Source organism: Sarcophilus harrisii, chromosome 1, assembly GCF_902635505.1.
Source record: "Sarcophilus harrisii chromosome 1, mSarHar1.11, whole genome shotgun sequence".
NCBI classification, from domain to species: Eukaryota; Metazoa; Chordata; class Mammalia; order Dasyuromorphia; family Dasyuridae; genus Sarcophilus; species Sarcophilus harrisii.
This window is the reverse complement of record NC_045426.1, coordinates 620,070,383-620,086,879: the sequence shown is the minus strand read 5'-3', so window position 1 is coordinate 620,086,879 and position 16,497 is coordinate 620,070,383. Positions and strand designations below refer to the sequence as shown.

The 16,497-nt window shown below is 34.6% G+C and overlaps 1 protein-coding gene across 2 annotated transcripts in view; it reads left to right on the top strand.

Moving 5' to 3' along the window:
- Positions 1-16,497, top strand: part of ADCY8 (adenylate cyclase 8) — a 364,885-nt gene that overhangs the window by 254,667 nt on the left and 93,721 nt on the right. For both annotated transcript variants that reach the window (XM_031947205.1, XM_031947204.1), the window contains one exon: positions 7,498-7,598. In XM_031947205.1, the coding sequence (XP_031803065.1) occupies positions 7,498-7,598 (101 nt within the window). The remainder of the gene's footprint in view (positions 1-7,497; positions 7,599-16,497) is intronic.

Here is a 16,497-nt window from a genome sequence, read left to right as displayed (position 1 = left end):
TTGCAAGGATATTAATAATGAGAAACCAGTTAGCAAAGAGGCCTTAAGTCTAAACTGCTGAGAAGATATAATCCATTAGAAACCCTTTTATCATTAATGTCCAAGAAGGGAAAGAAAAGGAGAAAGAAGAGAAATATGGGAAAGAGATGATAAATACGAAGGGGAAGAAGAATTTTCAAAAAGCAATTATTTACGTTTTGGATTATTGTTAAGGGAGATTTGGGGATAATACAAAAAGATAAATAAAAAAATAGAATGCAAAATTTTCTGCATTGCAGACTCTATAAAAGATGCCATCTAGGCTATTAGTAGCTAAAATTAATTTTTCCTTTATCTCCAAGTTGAAAAGAAAATCAGGAAGGGAAAAACTGCTATTTTCTCCTAATTTTTCTAAAATATTTTTACAGGTACTTCCAGAACATTCAGACAAGAATCAACATATAGTGCATTAGTATCTGTTTCCCCCGAGCACATTCAACTGATAACTCAGCTAATAAACAATTCACATCTATTTGGTTTGATATACTAGAAAGTCTCTACTATGTGCAAGGCTCCACTAACCTGGAATCTGGTCAATATACCAGAAGCTACTTATTACAGGCTAACAATCTAATTTGGGTGATGGAAGAAGACAAGTAGACACATGGCCATAATTCTAAATAATATATAATATAAGATATACTAATATATAATATAAGATGTACTAAGGAATATTCCAGTCAGAGTATTATGAGAAATTCTAGTAAATGACTTTTTATAGTGGTGGTAAGGATGAGGAGTGGAAGTTCCAGAAGGCCTTCATAGAGGAGGTGACTTGTAGTTGAGTGTTAAAAATAAATCAAAGATTTTGACATTCTATTCAAGGAATGAAAAATAGTTTGATGTAAAGGCATAGGGATAGAAAATAACAGGAAAAATGGCTTGGATAATTGTCACTTTTCCTGAAATTTAGATAGAAGACTCCAAAAGGAATAATAAGAACTGAAGGTAGATTAACATATACTATTTTCACTTTCTTTTTCTCTCTTTTTTTTTCTTGTTTTTCCCTTTTGTTCTGATTTTTCTCTCCCAACATGATGCATATGGAGATATGTAAAAAAAAAAAAAAAAAAGAAAGAAAGAAAGAAATGTACATGTATAATCAAAACCAAAAAAAAAAAGTTTTACATGTAATTGGGGAAAATAAAAACAATTTAAAAAAGAAATTTAGAAAAGATTAGAAAAAAAGATGTCATAAAAATGAAGTGGAAAAAGTGGGATAAAACTAAACTAGGATTGGTCAAAAAGAACATGGTAAGAAATTTAGACTTTTTTTCTGCAGGTAGTCAAGGTATACCGAATGTCTTTGAATAGAATAGGGATGTTATAAAAACAATGCATTAAGGTTAATAATGTGATAACTTGAGCCCACTCTTCATATTACATACCAATGGGAAGTGTAGATTGGAATCATAGGAACAGATTAAAGCAGGAAAACAATAATAAAAGTCAAATTGTGATGTGACCTGGAACAGAATGGAGGAAGTAGTGGAAAGTAGGAAGTTGATGTCAAAGATAAAAAGTCAGAATATTTGACAACCCATTAGAAGCATGAAGTGGAAAAATGAAATTACTAGTCTGAGTTCCTACAAGTATTGTGACGATGTCAACAGAAATAAAAAAGAAGAAAAAGACATCACACTGAAGTAATTGGGCTGAATGAGATTACAAAGTGTGAGTGTAGAACAAGATAGCAAAGGATAGAATCTTGAGGATTAGCTTTCTTTAGAACAAAGGAGGAATGAGAAATCAGGACTTTGAGAACTATGAGAGGTCCAGTGTCAGGTAAACCAAAGGGAGGAGAAAGGATGAAAAATATAAGGAAATAATCAATAATGATAAACAGTACAGAGAGGTCAAGGAATGAATATTGTTAGAAATGAACCAATTTCCTTTATTTCACCAATTTATTCTCTACTCTTTCTTATGACATAGTATGTGATAGTTTCATTTTTGAAAATATCAATTAATTAGAACTTAAGTATTTGTAACCTAAGTACAAATATAGAAGTGAAAATATCTGTCCTTACAAGCTCACATTCTAATAAGGTAGCAGCATGAATACATATATGTATTCATATATACATATATGAATATACATATATGAATACATATATGTGTATACATATGTGTGTATATACACGCATGTATGTGAATGTACACATGCATGTATATATAGACACATAGGCATATATTATACACATGATATATATAACAGATACAAAAATTTAAAACAAGATAATGTTGAGAGGTAGCAGACTAGCAGCTAGAGGCATCAAGAAAGATTTTCAAATATATATATATATATATATATATATACACACACACACACACACACACACACACACACACACATATATATATATATATATATATATATATATATATATATATAATATGGTATTTGAACTCAGTTTTGAAGGAAAAGTGGATTCCAAGATGTGGAAATAAGAAGGGAGTACATGACAACTTCATAGAGCCAGCATGGAAAAAGGAAGAGAAGGCATGAAAATCTATGACAAAAAGGGTTAGAAAGTGAATAGTATATATACATATACATATATGTGTATGTGTGCATATGTGTATATATGCATATATACTTCTTGTATAGATACACATCTCCAAAGAATTTACAGTTCTGCAAAGACCAAAATTTCTTAGTCATTTTCATTTCTAAAACATTTTATGGATTCAAAATTAGGTCCTATCTTCCTCTGGTACATGTTTCTTTCTTCAAGTTCAAGAAATTTATTTTAATATGCCATATGTCTTTTGTATCTAAGTAGGAAAAATGATTCTGTTCTTTGTCTTAACATTATTCTCTGTGCAGAAGAGTCACAAATTTATGTCGTTTGGAAACAATGTTTTTTTTTTTCTTCAAAATCTGCATCTCCTTCTGTACTTATCCATAATGATCCATGATCAATCTTAAATTTGATTTTAATCTAACTTCTCTCAGTTACCTATTCTTATCTATGAGATGACTGAGAGGCATTGATTTATAATAGCAAGGATATTGGTCTGAGATTCAAGAACCCTAATTTCTAATCTCAACCCAATAATTAACTCACTAGATGGCCTTTCTCTCTGGGTCTCAGTTTCCTCCTCTGTAAAATGAACAAATAAGTCTAACCTTTCAGGTAACAACATTAAATGGGCACCTGCTCTGTTTAGGATATTGTGCTAGGTATAAGGAAATATTCACACACATATACATACATACATACACACACACACACACACACACACACACACACACAAATACCCCCCAAAAAAGATGACTTTAAATTAACTTAAACTTAACAACTCCTTCATAAGTGCAAAGATAAGGGAATGAACTTGAGGCAAGAAGTTAAATAAGTGTATTATTACAATAATCTAGATGACAATCAATCCAGATCAGAAGATAATGGCTATCTCTATTATGTGGCAAGTATGAAAATATATAATGATAAAATAAAATAAGTTTCCTGCCCTTATGAAGCTTAGTAGTAGGAGAGATAAAACTCAGGCATAAATACTATAATAAAAACGAGGTCATGATAAAAGCATATGGGAGATGACAAAATATTTTTGTGGAAGGTTCAAGAAAGAGGTTCATTCTGATGGGAGAGGTGAGACAAAGGAAAGCTTCCTGAAAGATGACTGGAACTTATTCCGGAAGGAAGAGTTGAATTCTCAAAGGCAAATTTGAGAGCACCAACACAACCTGTCCCAACCTTATGCTGTTGAAGAAACTTCCTGTAGTTGCAGAAAATGTACAGCACAAAGATATGATGTTCTCTGATGATGGGGCATAAATAAGTATAAATATGAGCACCAACATTCAGAACAATAAAAGGAAAATTAACCAATGATAATTGAGGAACAGGATTAAGCATTACAGAACAACATAATGGCAACAGCAATTTATTTAAAACCAAAGGACCTGGGATAAGATTCTGACTCACTATTCCTGGAGCTTCAGAAAAGTGACTTTCTCTCTTTGGGTCTCTGTGAAATGAAGCATTTAGATGAAATGTTCCCCTGTGACCCTTGGTCTCATTAACCAATTCAATAGCATTAAGTGAGTTCTACATGCAAGGCAAAAAATAGAAATCTAGATGTTGTAGTAAACAGAGGACTTGATCTAGAATCAAAAGACGTAAGTTCTAATCCAGCTTCAAAATCTTAACAGCTGTGTGACTCTAAGCAAGTCACTTAACCTCTGTCTGCCTCAGTTTCCACATCTGTAAAATGGACATAATAACAACTCTCTCCCAAGGCTGTCATCAGGACAAAATAAAATTAATTTTTGTGAAAAAAAATGTTTAAATACATTTTTGTAAAATTCTTTGTAAACCATAAAGTGCTCATATAAATACTAGATATGATCATTATCTTTGTGTTCCTAATAGAAAATATTTATATTTCTGAAACTAAAACAGACTTTATCTTGAAAAACCATTTTTAAACTGTTTACATGATACTTCTTAGAGACAGTCAGATATTGTCATCCTTCCAAACCATAGTTATGTCTAGACACACTAACCCATTTGGAAAGAAAGAAGAGTCAATGAATTTAAATAATTGACCCACTTTAATTCAGTTGGTTGAATCTAGTTAGAATTGATTCAGAACTTTTGTCTTCCAAAGAAATACTAATTTTACCAAATTTAAGGGTTGTTTTCTTACCTAGGCTCTGTTTTTCCTGAAACAGCATATTAACATACTTCCTGGAACATGATAGTATTTTTAAAATGTAATGAATGAACAGATTTATTCCACTAATATTTGTTGAGCATCCTACATGCAAGCCACTGGGGAAGTTCCAAATATAAATAATCTATGGTCTCTACTTTTAAGGAAATTATAGTAGAAAAGTACAAGTAGAAAGTAATGTAGAAAAGTGGAAAGTATAGTAGAAAGTAGAAAATAGAGTATACAGAAATTTAGTGTACAGAATTTAAGGCAGCAGATAATAAAATATGGAAGATACTGTAGTCTAAAGAGGATTTAATTCTGAATCAGAGCAACTGGATTCAAATTCTATCTCCAATATTTGCTTGATATGTAACTATGCTAATCAGTCTCTGAACTTCAATTTCCTCATTTGTAAGATGAGGTTGATTATAACATTTATAATGTCTACCCCATGTTGCTATTATGAGGAAAAGATTTTGCGAGCTTTTAAGTTTTATATTTGGAGAGAATGTTGCATTATGGACAAAGAGTTGGCCCAAGAGTCAGGAAAACTTGAGTTCAAATTTGTCTCTGGCCCTCTGTATAAGTCTGATCCCTCTATATCCCAGCCAATATTCTTAAGACTTAAGTGGTGTAAAAGCTGCTAATTTGCATTATTGAAAGCAAATTTTCTCAGCAGAAGTTACCTACACTGATGGAACCATGAGCTTGAATACACAAAAAATACTATGTAAATAAATGTGAACTATTATAAGAAAGCTAGATGGGGCTGAGAGATCAATTGAGGGGAAGATCATTTTCTTCTGGGGATATCAGGGAAGTTTTCATGGAAAAAAATGTTACTTAAATGGAGACAAAGTGGGTTCTACTTACCATCATTAATAGGACATGAAATTTATGTTGTTTTTTTCCAGGAGGCAGCATGATACTGTGGAAGGAACACTGGATTTGGAGTCAATGGACCTGAGTTCAAATCCTGACTCTACCACTTACTACCCGTGTGACCTTGAGCACTTAAACTTTCTGAACCTTAGTTTCCTTATTTGTCAAATAAGGGGAATGGTCTGGAGGGCTTCTGAGGTCCCAACTTCAGTGCTAGGATCCTATTGAGTAAGGACTCCTTACACCAATCTCTCTAGCTGTGCCTACCTGTATTCTCTTGGCAAAGCTTGCTGCAATAAGGGGAATGCTCTGTGGCCATCATAGAACGGATGCTACTAACATGCAAGAGAGTGAAGCTAACTTTACTACACAATGATAGAGCCCATGACCTTGGTCCTAATTGTCAGGACTCTTAAGTAATGGAGATATTAGCTGTATCCATGAACGTCTGGTCTGAAAGAAGGCAAGGGATACCCTAGAAAAAAGGAAGGGAAAAGTTAGCTGATAGTTGAATTCATTATTACCAATAGAATCAATACTAAAAAGCCATTTCAATTTTTTTATAATAAATCACTTTTTTTACATGTAGATATCAACTAAGGTGTTCCATTATGTTGTACTTTTCCAGTAGGATTGGTAAAATTTCTCTCTTATTCCAAGGATGTTTTGAGTTTTTTAATGAATAAATATTCATTTTTTGCAAACCTGAGCCTTCCTGATGCATTGGGCAATTTCATTATAAATCATAATTCCTTAGATACATATAAATCATGACGGGATCTGTTCCTATCCTTATCTTTAAAGGCAAAGATTTTACCTAGACTTAATTTTTTAAAAAATTGTTTAGAAGTCTTTAAGGTTAGACCATGACACTGTTAAGTTTTCTACAAAAATAAAGTCATTGCCAATAAAGTTCTCAAGTTATTCAATAAGCAGATGACAGGAAATATGCCATATAGAGAATACTGCATCTTTTCCATTTTTTATATGTAAAATGAAGGGATTGCTCTAGAGAAAAGGTGTCAAACTCAAAGCCAGACAGCGCCACACAGATTGAAATATAAGTGGGAAATGTTTAATAAAACAAATAAAAATACCACCCAACACAGATAGTGTTAATGGTTTTCTAAGTCAATATATGGCCTATAGGTAGGTACCCATTTTTATTTGAGATTGACACATTACTACTCTAGACCACCTTCAGTTTCTGGAAGCTCTAACCCTTTGTGATTCAATTCAAATCCTTGCAAATATGTCAAAATTATATGGCTAAAAAAAAATAAAAATAAACAAATAGAAATGCTACCCTTATTCTATAACCAATTTCTTTGCTAACAAACAAGGTAGACCACTTCTCTGGAGTTTTTTGTTTCTAGAAAATAAAGAGGTGGGACTGAATGGTTTCCAAGTTCCCATCCAGTTCTAAAATTCTAGGTCTATGAATCTCTAAATCCTTCACCGACACAATATATAAACACTCATGTTTCCTTGGATGACTTTAAGTTTACTCATGAAAAAAACTTCTGTATTTTATTTGCTGTGTATGTGGGTGACATGATTTTCTGTTTCTTAAAACAACAAAAGCAGAGAAACAAGAAAATATATATATATGATCAAGAAAAAAGTCTGTCAGTCCTTCCTCTTTCCTTCTCTTAGTAAGAAAGTAAGTTATGTTAGCTTTGGGGGTTGTGGTTATGAAAATGTTCTAGGGCTCTGTTTTAATGGGATCCTTTGCAAAGTTCCCTTTATTATGAGAATTTCTCTTTAATTTTTATAAAAATGATGAATCAATGGACTCATCTTGATCATTTCCCTGAAACTCTGGGCATGTTTTATTCCTCCCCAGGCAAACCCTGAGCTGTTCAGTAACTCATTCTTCTTTTTTCATTGCAGTATTCTCAAATGAGGGATGAAGTATTCAAATCAAACTTGGTCTGTGCATTTATCGTGCTTCTCTTTATCACCGCAATCCAAAGTTTGCTTCCTTCTTCAAGGTAAATACAGTGAGACTGAATTGTGATGAGAAATGTCATTCAAGCAACTTGAAGACCCTCAGCAGGTTGTTTTGCCCGTTTTCTCTCATTTCCAGGGGATCTGAATTCAGAATAATTGGGTCTAGAATTCATTCCAAAATGTTGGCATTACTATCAGAGTCTTTCTAATTTTATTACTTTGAATCTTTATTCTATTACTCAGCCATTGCAAGTCTTTCTCTCCTTCTCAGAGAATAAAGGAAAAAATAGTATTTGAAGTTTTGTGCCACCAATTATTTAAAACTGCATTAGACAAAACAGACAGTATCAGTGCCTCAGCACCATTTGTTTTGTTCATTATCTCTGAGAACATGATGTGGCCCGTCATATTGTATAACATGATGTCTTCCTCAGACAGATTGATTTCTGTATTTCATGTTAAGGTATTCATGGGCCAAATAGAAAAAAAAACCTATGCCTTATGGACAGGCCAGCACATAAGTCTGGATAGTTTGGCAGTCCATAAAGATGTCTTTCTCAGGGGTTGCCTTCCTTACTTGATGCACTCTTTCAACAAAAGGACAGAGAGGTGAGTATGAAACACAAAAGGGACCCACAAGTGATATTTAATTATGAATTATGGTTCTGTAGGATACAAGAGGGAATCAAAATATCCCTTTGAGGCTGTTGATCTCATTTGGGATCCAAGAATAATCCAGCAACTAACTGTTTATGATATAGTAAGGAGAGATATAAGAGATAGAAAGCTTCCCTCAGAGTCATGAGTACACTATTTCTGGTTTATCTCTGACATATCCTATGTGACTCTGGGAGTCTCTTAATTCCTTAGTGCCTCCAGGCATCTTTACTGAAACTGTATGATTATATTATAACCAGAACAACTGCTACTCTTCACTGACAGAGAAAATGTTCCACTTCAAAAATGGATTCCTCCTCACTACCAATCCACTGCTTTCACCCACCCACCCTCATTTGCCACCCCTTCACCCCCCCAAAAAAAAAAACATATGGACATGTTATTGAATAATAAAATAAATTGAGGGGAAAAAAAAACAGTGGTTAAGTGTCTTGCTCAGTCACACACCTAGCAAGCATGAACATTAATTAAGGGAATTGTCCAGAAAAAGAGCATTTATTTTGTTAGTCTGCATATTTAAAGAAGACTGACTGGACTTGAGGAACCATATGGACACCATAGAATTCTGTAGTGTGAGGCCCTAAAGTAGATGGCTTGCACTTGGATCTGATGGAGTGGGAAGACAAGGGTGGATCCTAAAAGCAGTCATCCCATGCTTAGGAGATTCCTCAGAGAGACTAGTTATAAACACTGAACCAAAGTATTTTGCTTCTTACACAGTGGTTCTAGTTTAAGAGAAATGGTGAGCAGTCCTCAGCTTGATTTGATTTTATATAGGTAGCCAGGTCCTAGAATTTGATCTGGAAGTGATGTCAAAGGCCATGTAATCCAATCCCCTCATTTCACAGATGAAGAAACTGAGCTCTAAGAAAGTTTAATAATATCTAATATAGTGGTTGTCAGAGGTGATACTTAAATATAAAGGCTCAAAATCCAGGAAGCATTATCTATTCATTGTACCATGTTGGCACTGATGGCATTCTCTAAGTCTTGAGTAGGCTTCTCATAAGAGAAGAGAGGAAGTCTTGGAGAATGAGCTTGAAAGCACTAAGAAGGTAACTATGGGGGCAGCTAGATGGCATAGTAGACATGAGTTCAAATCCAGTCTCACACACTTAATACTTCTTAGCTGTGTGACCCAGGGCAAGTCACTTTATCCCAACTGCCTTGCCAAAAATAAAAAAGAGGATAAGTATGCCCATCTAGATCCATAAATGTATGATTAGTCTCCAAAGTTACTCTGGTATCCAAACTGATAAATCTATTCTATGTTTAGTACTGGTGACTCCTCTTAAAACAGAATGTTATTGATTAGAATGGACTGTATCTGATTTTATTGCCTATTTAATCAATGTAATTTTTTAAAAGCCTTAAATAAAAGTCACAAAATGTCAGTGTGAACAGATAGGGGACATACTTTTTTATTCTATTAGAAAATTGAGTTCCCTTCTGCTTCTGTACATCATGAATACTTTATAAATGCTTGTTGAGTTGCTGAATTGAGTGGTACTTTGTTAGCTTGTCTTTGAACCTCAACATATCGTAAGGTCTGGACATCTTTCTGGTCTTTCCTCATTCCAGCCACTACAGCTCTGTAACTATAGCTACACCTCAAATGACCAAAAAAAGTGTATTATATTAATTGATTATGTATTAAATGCCCATAGGATGTTAGGTCCTTTGCCATGCTGTTTATTAAGCTAAGCTGTTAAATTTTAGCATGAATTTTTTAATACCAGAACTGGGAGAGTTGTGATAGATTTGGGTTGCATATTTAATAGAATTCAATTCCATTTAACTGAAGAAGCAATACATTAAGCAGGCTCTGTGCATGTGTGGGGTCCAAAAATATCCAATCTAAAAATAAAAACAAACAAAAACCTAAAAACAATTGAGGCAGAACTCTAAGCCAATAGTACTTTATTAAAGGTCCCTGGCCTCAGATCTTTCTCACAATCAGGATGCCTCCTTTTCCCAGGCCCTTACTTTTATCAGACAGATGCTCAGAGAAAGCACTGCAAAATACAGGATCTCAGGTGTTGATTGACTTTGATTTTAGCCTTTTGAGGAAAACCAAAAATGGTGCATCAGCATGGGTGGTCGGGATGGACAAGGAAAGCATCATCTCTGCTGACTAAGTGATCATAAGATGAACAAGACAAGGGTCATCTCCACTAAGTGATCTTAAGATGGGCTCCTTATCATGTTGGGCAAGAGAGAATGGGCCAGAGGTTCCAAAAGAAGTCAGGGCTTTCTATTATATTAGAATATCCCACCCATGCTGAGTTTGGTCATCAACAATCTTGTAGTTAGGAAGTGAACTTTGTAATTAGTAATTCACAGTTCTGGGGCTTAATATACAGAATTTATAATCACTACTCCTATGGAATCATTAAATTGATTAACACTAATTGGAATATAATAGGTTCTAATTAATCAGCTATCACACATGTTGCTAGGAAGAAAGAGAGGAAATAGAAGGTAAATAAGTCTTCAGGATAAATGTATTCTACTAGATGACCCCCTTTCCCCCCACCATACACACACACATACATACTCTTAATTTGAGGAGAAATGGGGAAAAGCCATGAAAGACTTCCCATAGGAGGAAAGCAGTAACTGAACTGATAGCTCACAAAATCACACTGGGACTTAGAAAAGATGTCAGCAGCTATCTAGTTCTAACCATGAGTGAGAGGTGGGGAGGGCAATTTGGGGTGGGGGTGGGGATAAAGAGGGGGGGAGAAAGGAAGGAAGGAAGGAAAGGAGGGAGGGAGAGAGGGAAGGAAGAATGGAGGATAGGAGGGAGAAAGAGAAATAAAGAAACCAATATTTTTGTCATTAGCTTCCTTTGACAGTGTCTGGTACATAATAGGCTTTTAATAAATATTTATTAATTAATTGACAATCTCAACTCATTTTGAGTTGTAACATTTCTGTCATAACTGTGCCATCCTCTTATAGTATTCCTGCTAATTTTCTTTTTATGATTAGACTTCTTTGTCACTATGTAGCCATATCATGTCAGACAAATACCATTCCCCCACATCTCATCACACATCATTGGGATTATTTCCCATCTTCAAAGATTTCATAATAATATCCCAAACTTTCAGGGTTGGTGATCCTTGTCACTTTATTTCATGAGAGCTTACCTGCTTTTCCTCTGAACCCTTTGAAATTGGATTTCCCCAAATCTAGGTTGCATCATAGACTATTTTCCCCTTTCATCTTCTTTTCCATCATAAATTCTAGGAAGAAATTATCATTTTTCTCACTGGGATTCCTATCACATTATTCTCCAGGAATTATTCTCCTTAAGTGAAAATCAAATATAGAGTAGACTTAGCTCTTTGGTTTCCTCTACCTTTTGAAGGATACATTAGTACCAAGTCAAATTCAGAAGCAAACAGCTTCCATTTTCCATTAATAGCTTTGCTTAGTATTGACTCCATAATTTTTCTTAGCATAAGCTAATCACTTGAAACCTTATCACCATGCAAATTGAGGCAGTTTTTAGTACTCAACACTATCTCAACTCCCTCCATTACTTCTCCATCTGATTGGAAAGCAGGAGGAAGGAACATTAAACCTTCTCAGAGCCTTTTTTTTATAGAAGATGCAGAATTTTCCAGGTAAATCTATTTTCCATCAGTAGATCTGTTTGGTTTCAACTGTATAGAACATTATGAACCGGAGCCTGGTCCCACCTGGAAGTTTCCCCACTCTCTTACTTTTCATTTACCTTTTATGTGTTGTGTTCTTCCATGGAATTTTAAGCTCTTTAAGAGCAACCACTGCTTTATGTTTCTTACTTGTATTACTAGTGCTTAATACAGTATCTGACACACAGTAAGCACTTTATAAATGTTCATTAACTTGGTTTGAATTGAACTGAAAATCAGGGTGTATGGTGAAGTGGGGGAGGAGGAAGGAAAGGGGAGGATACAGAGAGAAATGTGAAGGGACAGGGAGAGGGAGAGGGAGACTGATTCCAGATTTCTGTATGCTTGAAGTCACCCACATTATTGTATCACACTTCTATGTTAGCCTAGTGATCTATTTCCCAAGCCTTTCCCCTATTTTCTTATTATGTCCAAATAGTCGCCAAGACACAATTATTTTCCCTTTACCTTAAACCATCCTTTAAATACTCTTGTCATATTCATTCCCTCTGGTTCCCATATTTCCTCACATGAGAATATTTACAATTCTATCCCCATTTTCCCCTTTACCTATCCTTTTATTTTTAAATGAAGAAGTATGAACAATAGTAGCATTTGAGGTTTACAAAATGCTTTGCATACATTATCTTCTTTAGTCCTCAAACTATTCAGTGAAGGAAATACCATTATTATTCCTTTTTACAAATGAAGAACTGAGGCTTAGAGAGTGGTTTTCCCAGGTTCCTGCAGCAGAATTTCAGTGCGGAATTCCTGACTTAAAGCCTAGCACTCTATTCACTGAGCTAAATACCAATCAAAAGTCATAGTTCTGTCCTAAATTTCACCGTATCAAATCTCAGTGATATTTTTCTATAGATTAAATTTTGCTCCTTGTATTAGGACTTCTAGGTCCTCTTCTTTGTTGCCTAAACTTTCAGTATTTGTGGATGAACATATGATTCATGGGTCTTTATATTATTGACTCCTTTCTTATATTTTGTCTCGTTAATTTGTGTCTCAAATTTTATTTCTCTTTGTATTTATTATACATATGCACATGTATGCATCAAATGCCTATATGCATTCATACATATGTATGTGCAAGCTTATCCCTCCCATATTCTTTTTAATTCAGAACCTTTTTGATTAGTTTTGCAAGATCCAGCAAATAATTCTACCTGCCTTTGCTAGGGAGACCATTTCTGGCCATAACTCTCTCATTCTCATATTTTAAATCACAACCCAGAATTCTAAATCTCATTCTCATACAATACTTCTTATTTAGTTGTTCATTCCATTTCTCCTCCTCTTCTGGATGCATAACAAAGAAGAATACACAATGCTCTGATAGTCTTTAGTTTCTTGCCCAAATTCCTTGCTTAAGGCTTCATAACTATTGCCAATAATTTTTAGATTCCTTTTAGTACTGTCTTTTGTGCCAACATGAATCAGCAGAGTGGGTAGCTATCATCTGTTTCTGTAAGTCTTGGGAGATTTCCTATAATGTCTTGTTTATATACTCCAGGAAGACAACAGAGTCCATATTTTTATTAGTAGGGCAAGAAGTATATTAAGTACCCTAGGTCAGGGAATTGCTATTCTACTCTTTATACTAGAGTTATGTGTGTACCTATTTGTACTAAGATGTACTTTGTGAGTAGTAATATGTCTTTTTCATAATATTTTGGCACCTCTTACAGGACTTTATTGATGAGTTTTAGATTTGGGGGTACCCAAATGAAATTAGGGTTACTAGTGGTCAGGGAGTTAAATAAGGTCTAAATGAGGTCTAGTGGCAGCACAAGGGTAGGGAGTTCTGGGATTCCCTTCTGGCAGCACAAGAGTCCCTTGTAGAGGAATTTACAGACCTGAAAACCTAGATTGATAAAAGAGGTTTATTATGGGGATTGGAAGTAAGGTTAAAGTCTAGTTAGTAAAAGGTGTTAGATAAAGAGAAGAAGGCACTGAAAACACTATTCCAGTGGGCAGAGACCCTTGGGGTTGGAACCTCTGCAAAGAGAGGATTTTAGTTTGGCTCTTTTATAATAGGGGGCTTTGGCTACAAGCTGAAGGGGGTTCCTTGCTGGGTTTCAGCTAGGGTTAGAATTTGAATTGAATTCAAGGGATTTGGGGGCTGAGCTGACCCCACCCAAATAACAAAGATGAAACTGTTTGTGCTTGAGGTGGAGTCCCCTCACTGAGGCAAAGTCGAAGAAGATTTTCTCCTTTATGGATTTTCAGTTTTGGGGTTCCCTCTTCATTCCCCCCTCAAGCAGTCAAAACTTAAATTCATTTAAATGAAAAAGACTTGGAGCAGTGTCCCTTATTGAGGCAGAGTTGAAGGAGATTTTCTCCTTCAAGGATTTTCAGAGTTCTGGGGTCTCCTCTTCATTATGAATAATAGAGCTTCAGTACATGTCTATTAAATTGAACCAAATCAAATCAAACATTTAAAGTTAATTAATTCAGGCTGTCCCATTTTTAAGAGCTAGTCAATCACAGACACATACTGTTATTCACTACCCCCAAATCATTTATGATTGTACATTCAAATGATTTAACTTTTCTACTTTTTCTACTTGCCAAATATATGCATATTGCCAAATATGGCATTACTTGCAGTCCTTGCCAAATGCATATGCTCTTCCATTTCCTCATCCAACTAATGAGTGGTTGGAAAGATGTTTACGTTAGAAAGGCTGAAAATGATATCCTATATCATTCTTTTTATTCCATAAAAAAGCTGAAATAAATAAAAGTCAAAGCTGAAATATTAACAGACAGTCCACATGTTGTGAGATCTGAGTGGTTCATTAGTCCTGCATACAACTAACTCTTCCTTTTCATGATCACTAGTTTCCTATCCAACTTGTTTTATCTCTGACAGATTCTGTGTGTCTAAACAGATGGTAGGAGTCTTTTATATACATTGTTCTCTCCAGACAGATGTTTAACATCCTGCTTCATTATCTCTAGCTCTTTCAAATCTTGGGGTCTGGGGGAAAGGGAGAATTGATATAGCCAAGCAAAGAAAGAGCAAACTGAGTATTTTCTTTTTCTTCTCACTCTCCTTCACATGCCATCAGCAAATGGTTAAATGAGTCAAGCAAATGTTTCCAAATGATTGCTTATGCAGAGATAGTAGTAATAAAATAGGAATTCTTTACTTATCAAGTGATTTACAATTTCAATAGACTTTCCTGCCTATTGACATTGTCATTTGTCTAAAACACAATAGCCTAATGAGGCACAGACATTGTAAGGATTATCATTCCCCCTTTTCAGAAGAGAAAACCAAGGTCCAGAAAAATGAACCGAGTTAGTTGTCCAAAGATAAATAGTTACTAAATAGTTAGGAAAGAATGGGGATCATTGATTGAAAACTGAATGGCTCTTTAGAAGTCATTTAGCCTATGTAAAACCCAAATTTTATGACAGGGTAGTAGACTACTCACAGGTTCTCCTAGTATTCAGAATCACAAGATTTCAGAATTGGAAGGAATATTGGTGATCATGAAAATCACCCCAAATCTCTAAAACAATAACCTCTAGAAAATATATGGCATGTGATCTTTCTCTACTAAAGGGAAATTTGCTCTCCCTTCTCTTCTACATCCTCTCCCCATGATATCTTCCTTCACTTTTGAATAGTTTCAATGACTGAGAAGTTTCTTCCTGACATTGTCTAAATTTGCTTCTTTGTCATTTCCACCTCAGTGCTCAAAGTTCTGCCCTCTGGAGCCAATGCTTCTCCATGACATTTCTTATGTTTTCCCTATCTTCTTTCAGCTAATCCTTGAAAGATAGGAATGCTTACCCCACCCTTCCCTGATGCTGCCAGGCGTCTCATCTTCAAGCTACACACAGTTCTATTAATTCTAATACATCATAAACTTAAAGCCCTTCAACTTCTAAGTTGCTCTCTTCTATCTGTTCTTTTTATTATCAGTATTTTTCCTAAAATGTGGTATGCAGGACTGAAGTTGTGATTTGAGCATGCCAGTCTAGTCCAAGAATATCTCTTCCTTTTCCTTGGATACTATCCCTTTCCTAAGACAGCCCAACATTAGATTGACTTTCTTGGCTTTCATGTAATGCTCTTTAATCTAACTGAAGCTAAAGTTGCCTAATACTTTCAACCATTTAAAAAATGTTTTTAATTTTTTTTTTAATTTAATTGATGTCTTATTTTTTAATATAGAATATATTTATGGATTATTCTCATTTGTGAGAGATTTCACTATAAAAGAAAAGTAAAAGTAAAACAAAACAAATAAAATATAGTGACCATATCTGAAAGTATATACAACATTTCATAACTATGGCCTTCCCCACCCCATACTTTTCTATTTAAAGACAAAAATTAACAAATCTATTTTGTCCTCCCTACTACTTCTATCCTTTTAGAGGGAAAGAAATGAAAGGAAAATAAATTTATTGTAGCAAGTGTATATATTAAAAAGCAGATTCCTTCAATGGCAGTATGATAGACAGATGAAATAGATAGATATGGGTAGAGATAGATGATAGATAGGTAAATAGATATGTATTATACAGATATGTGTGTGAGTGTGTATGTGTGTTATGTATAATGTTG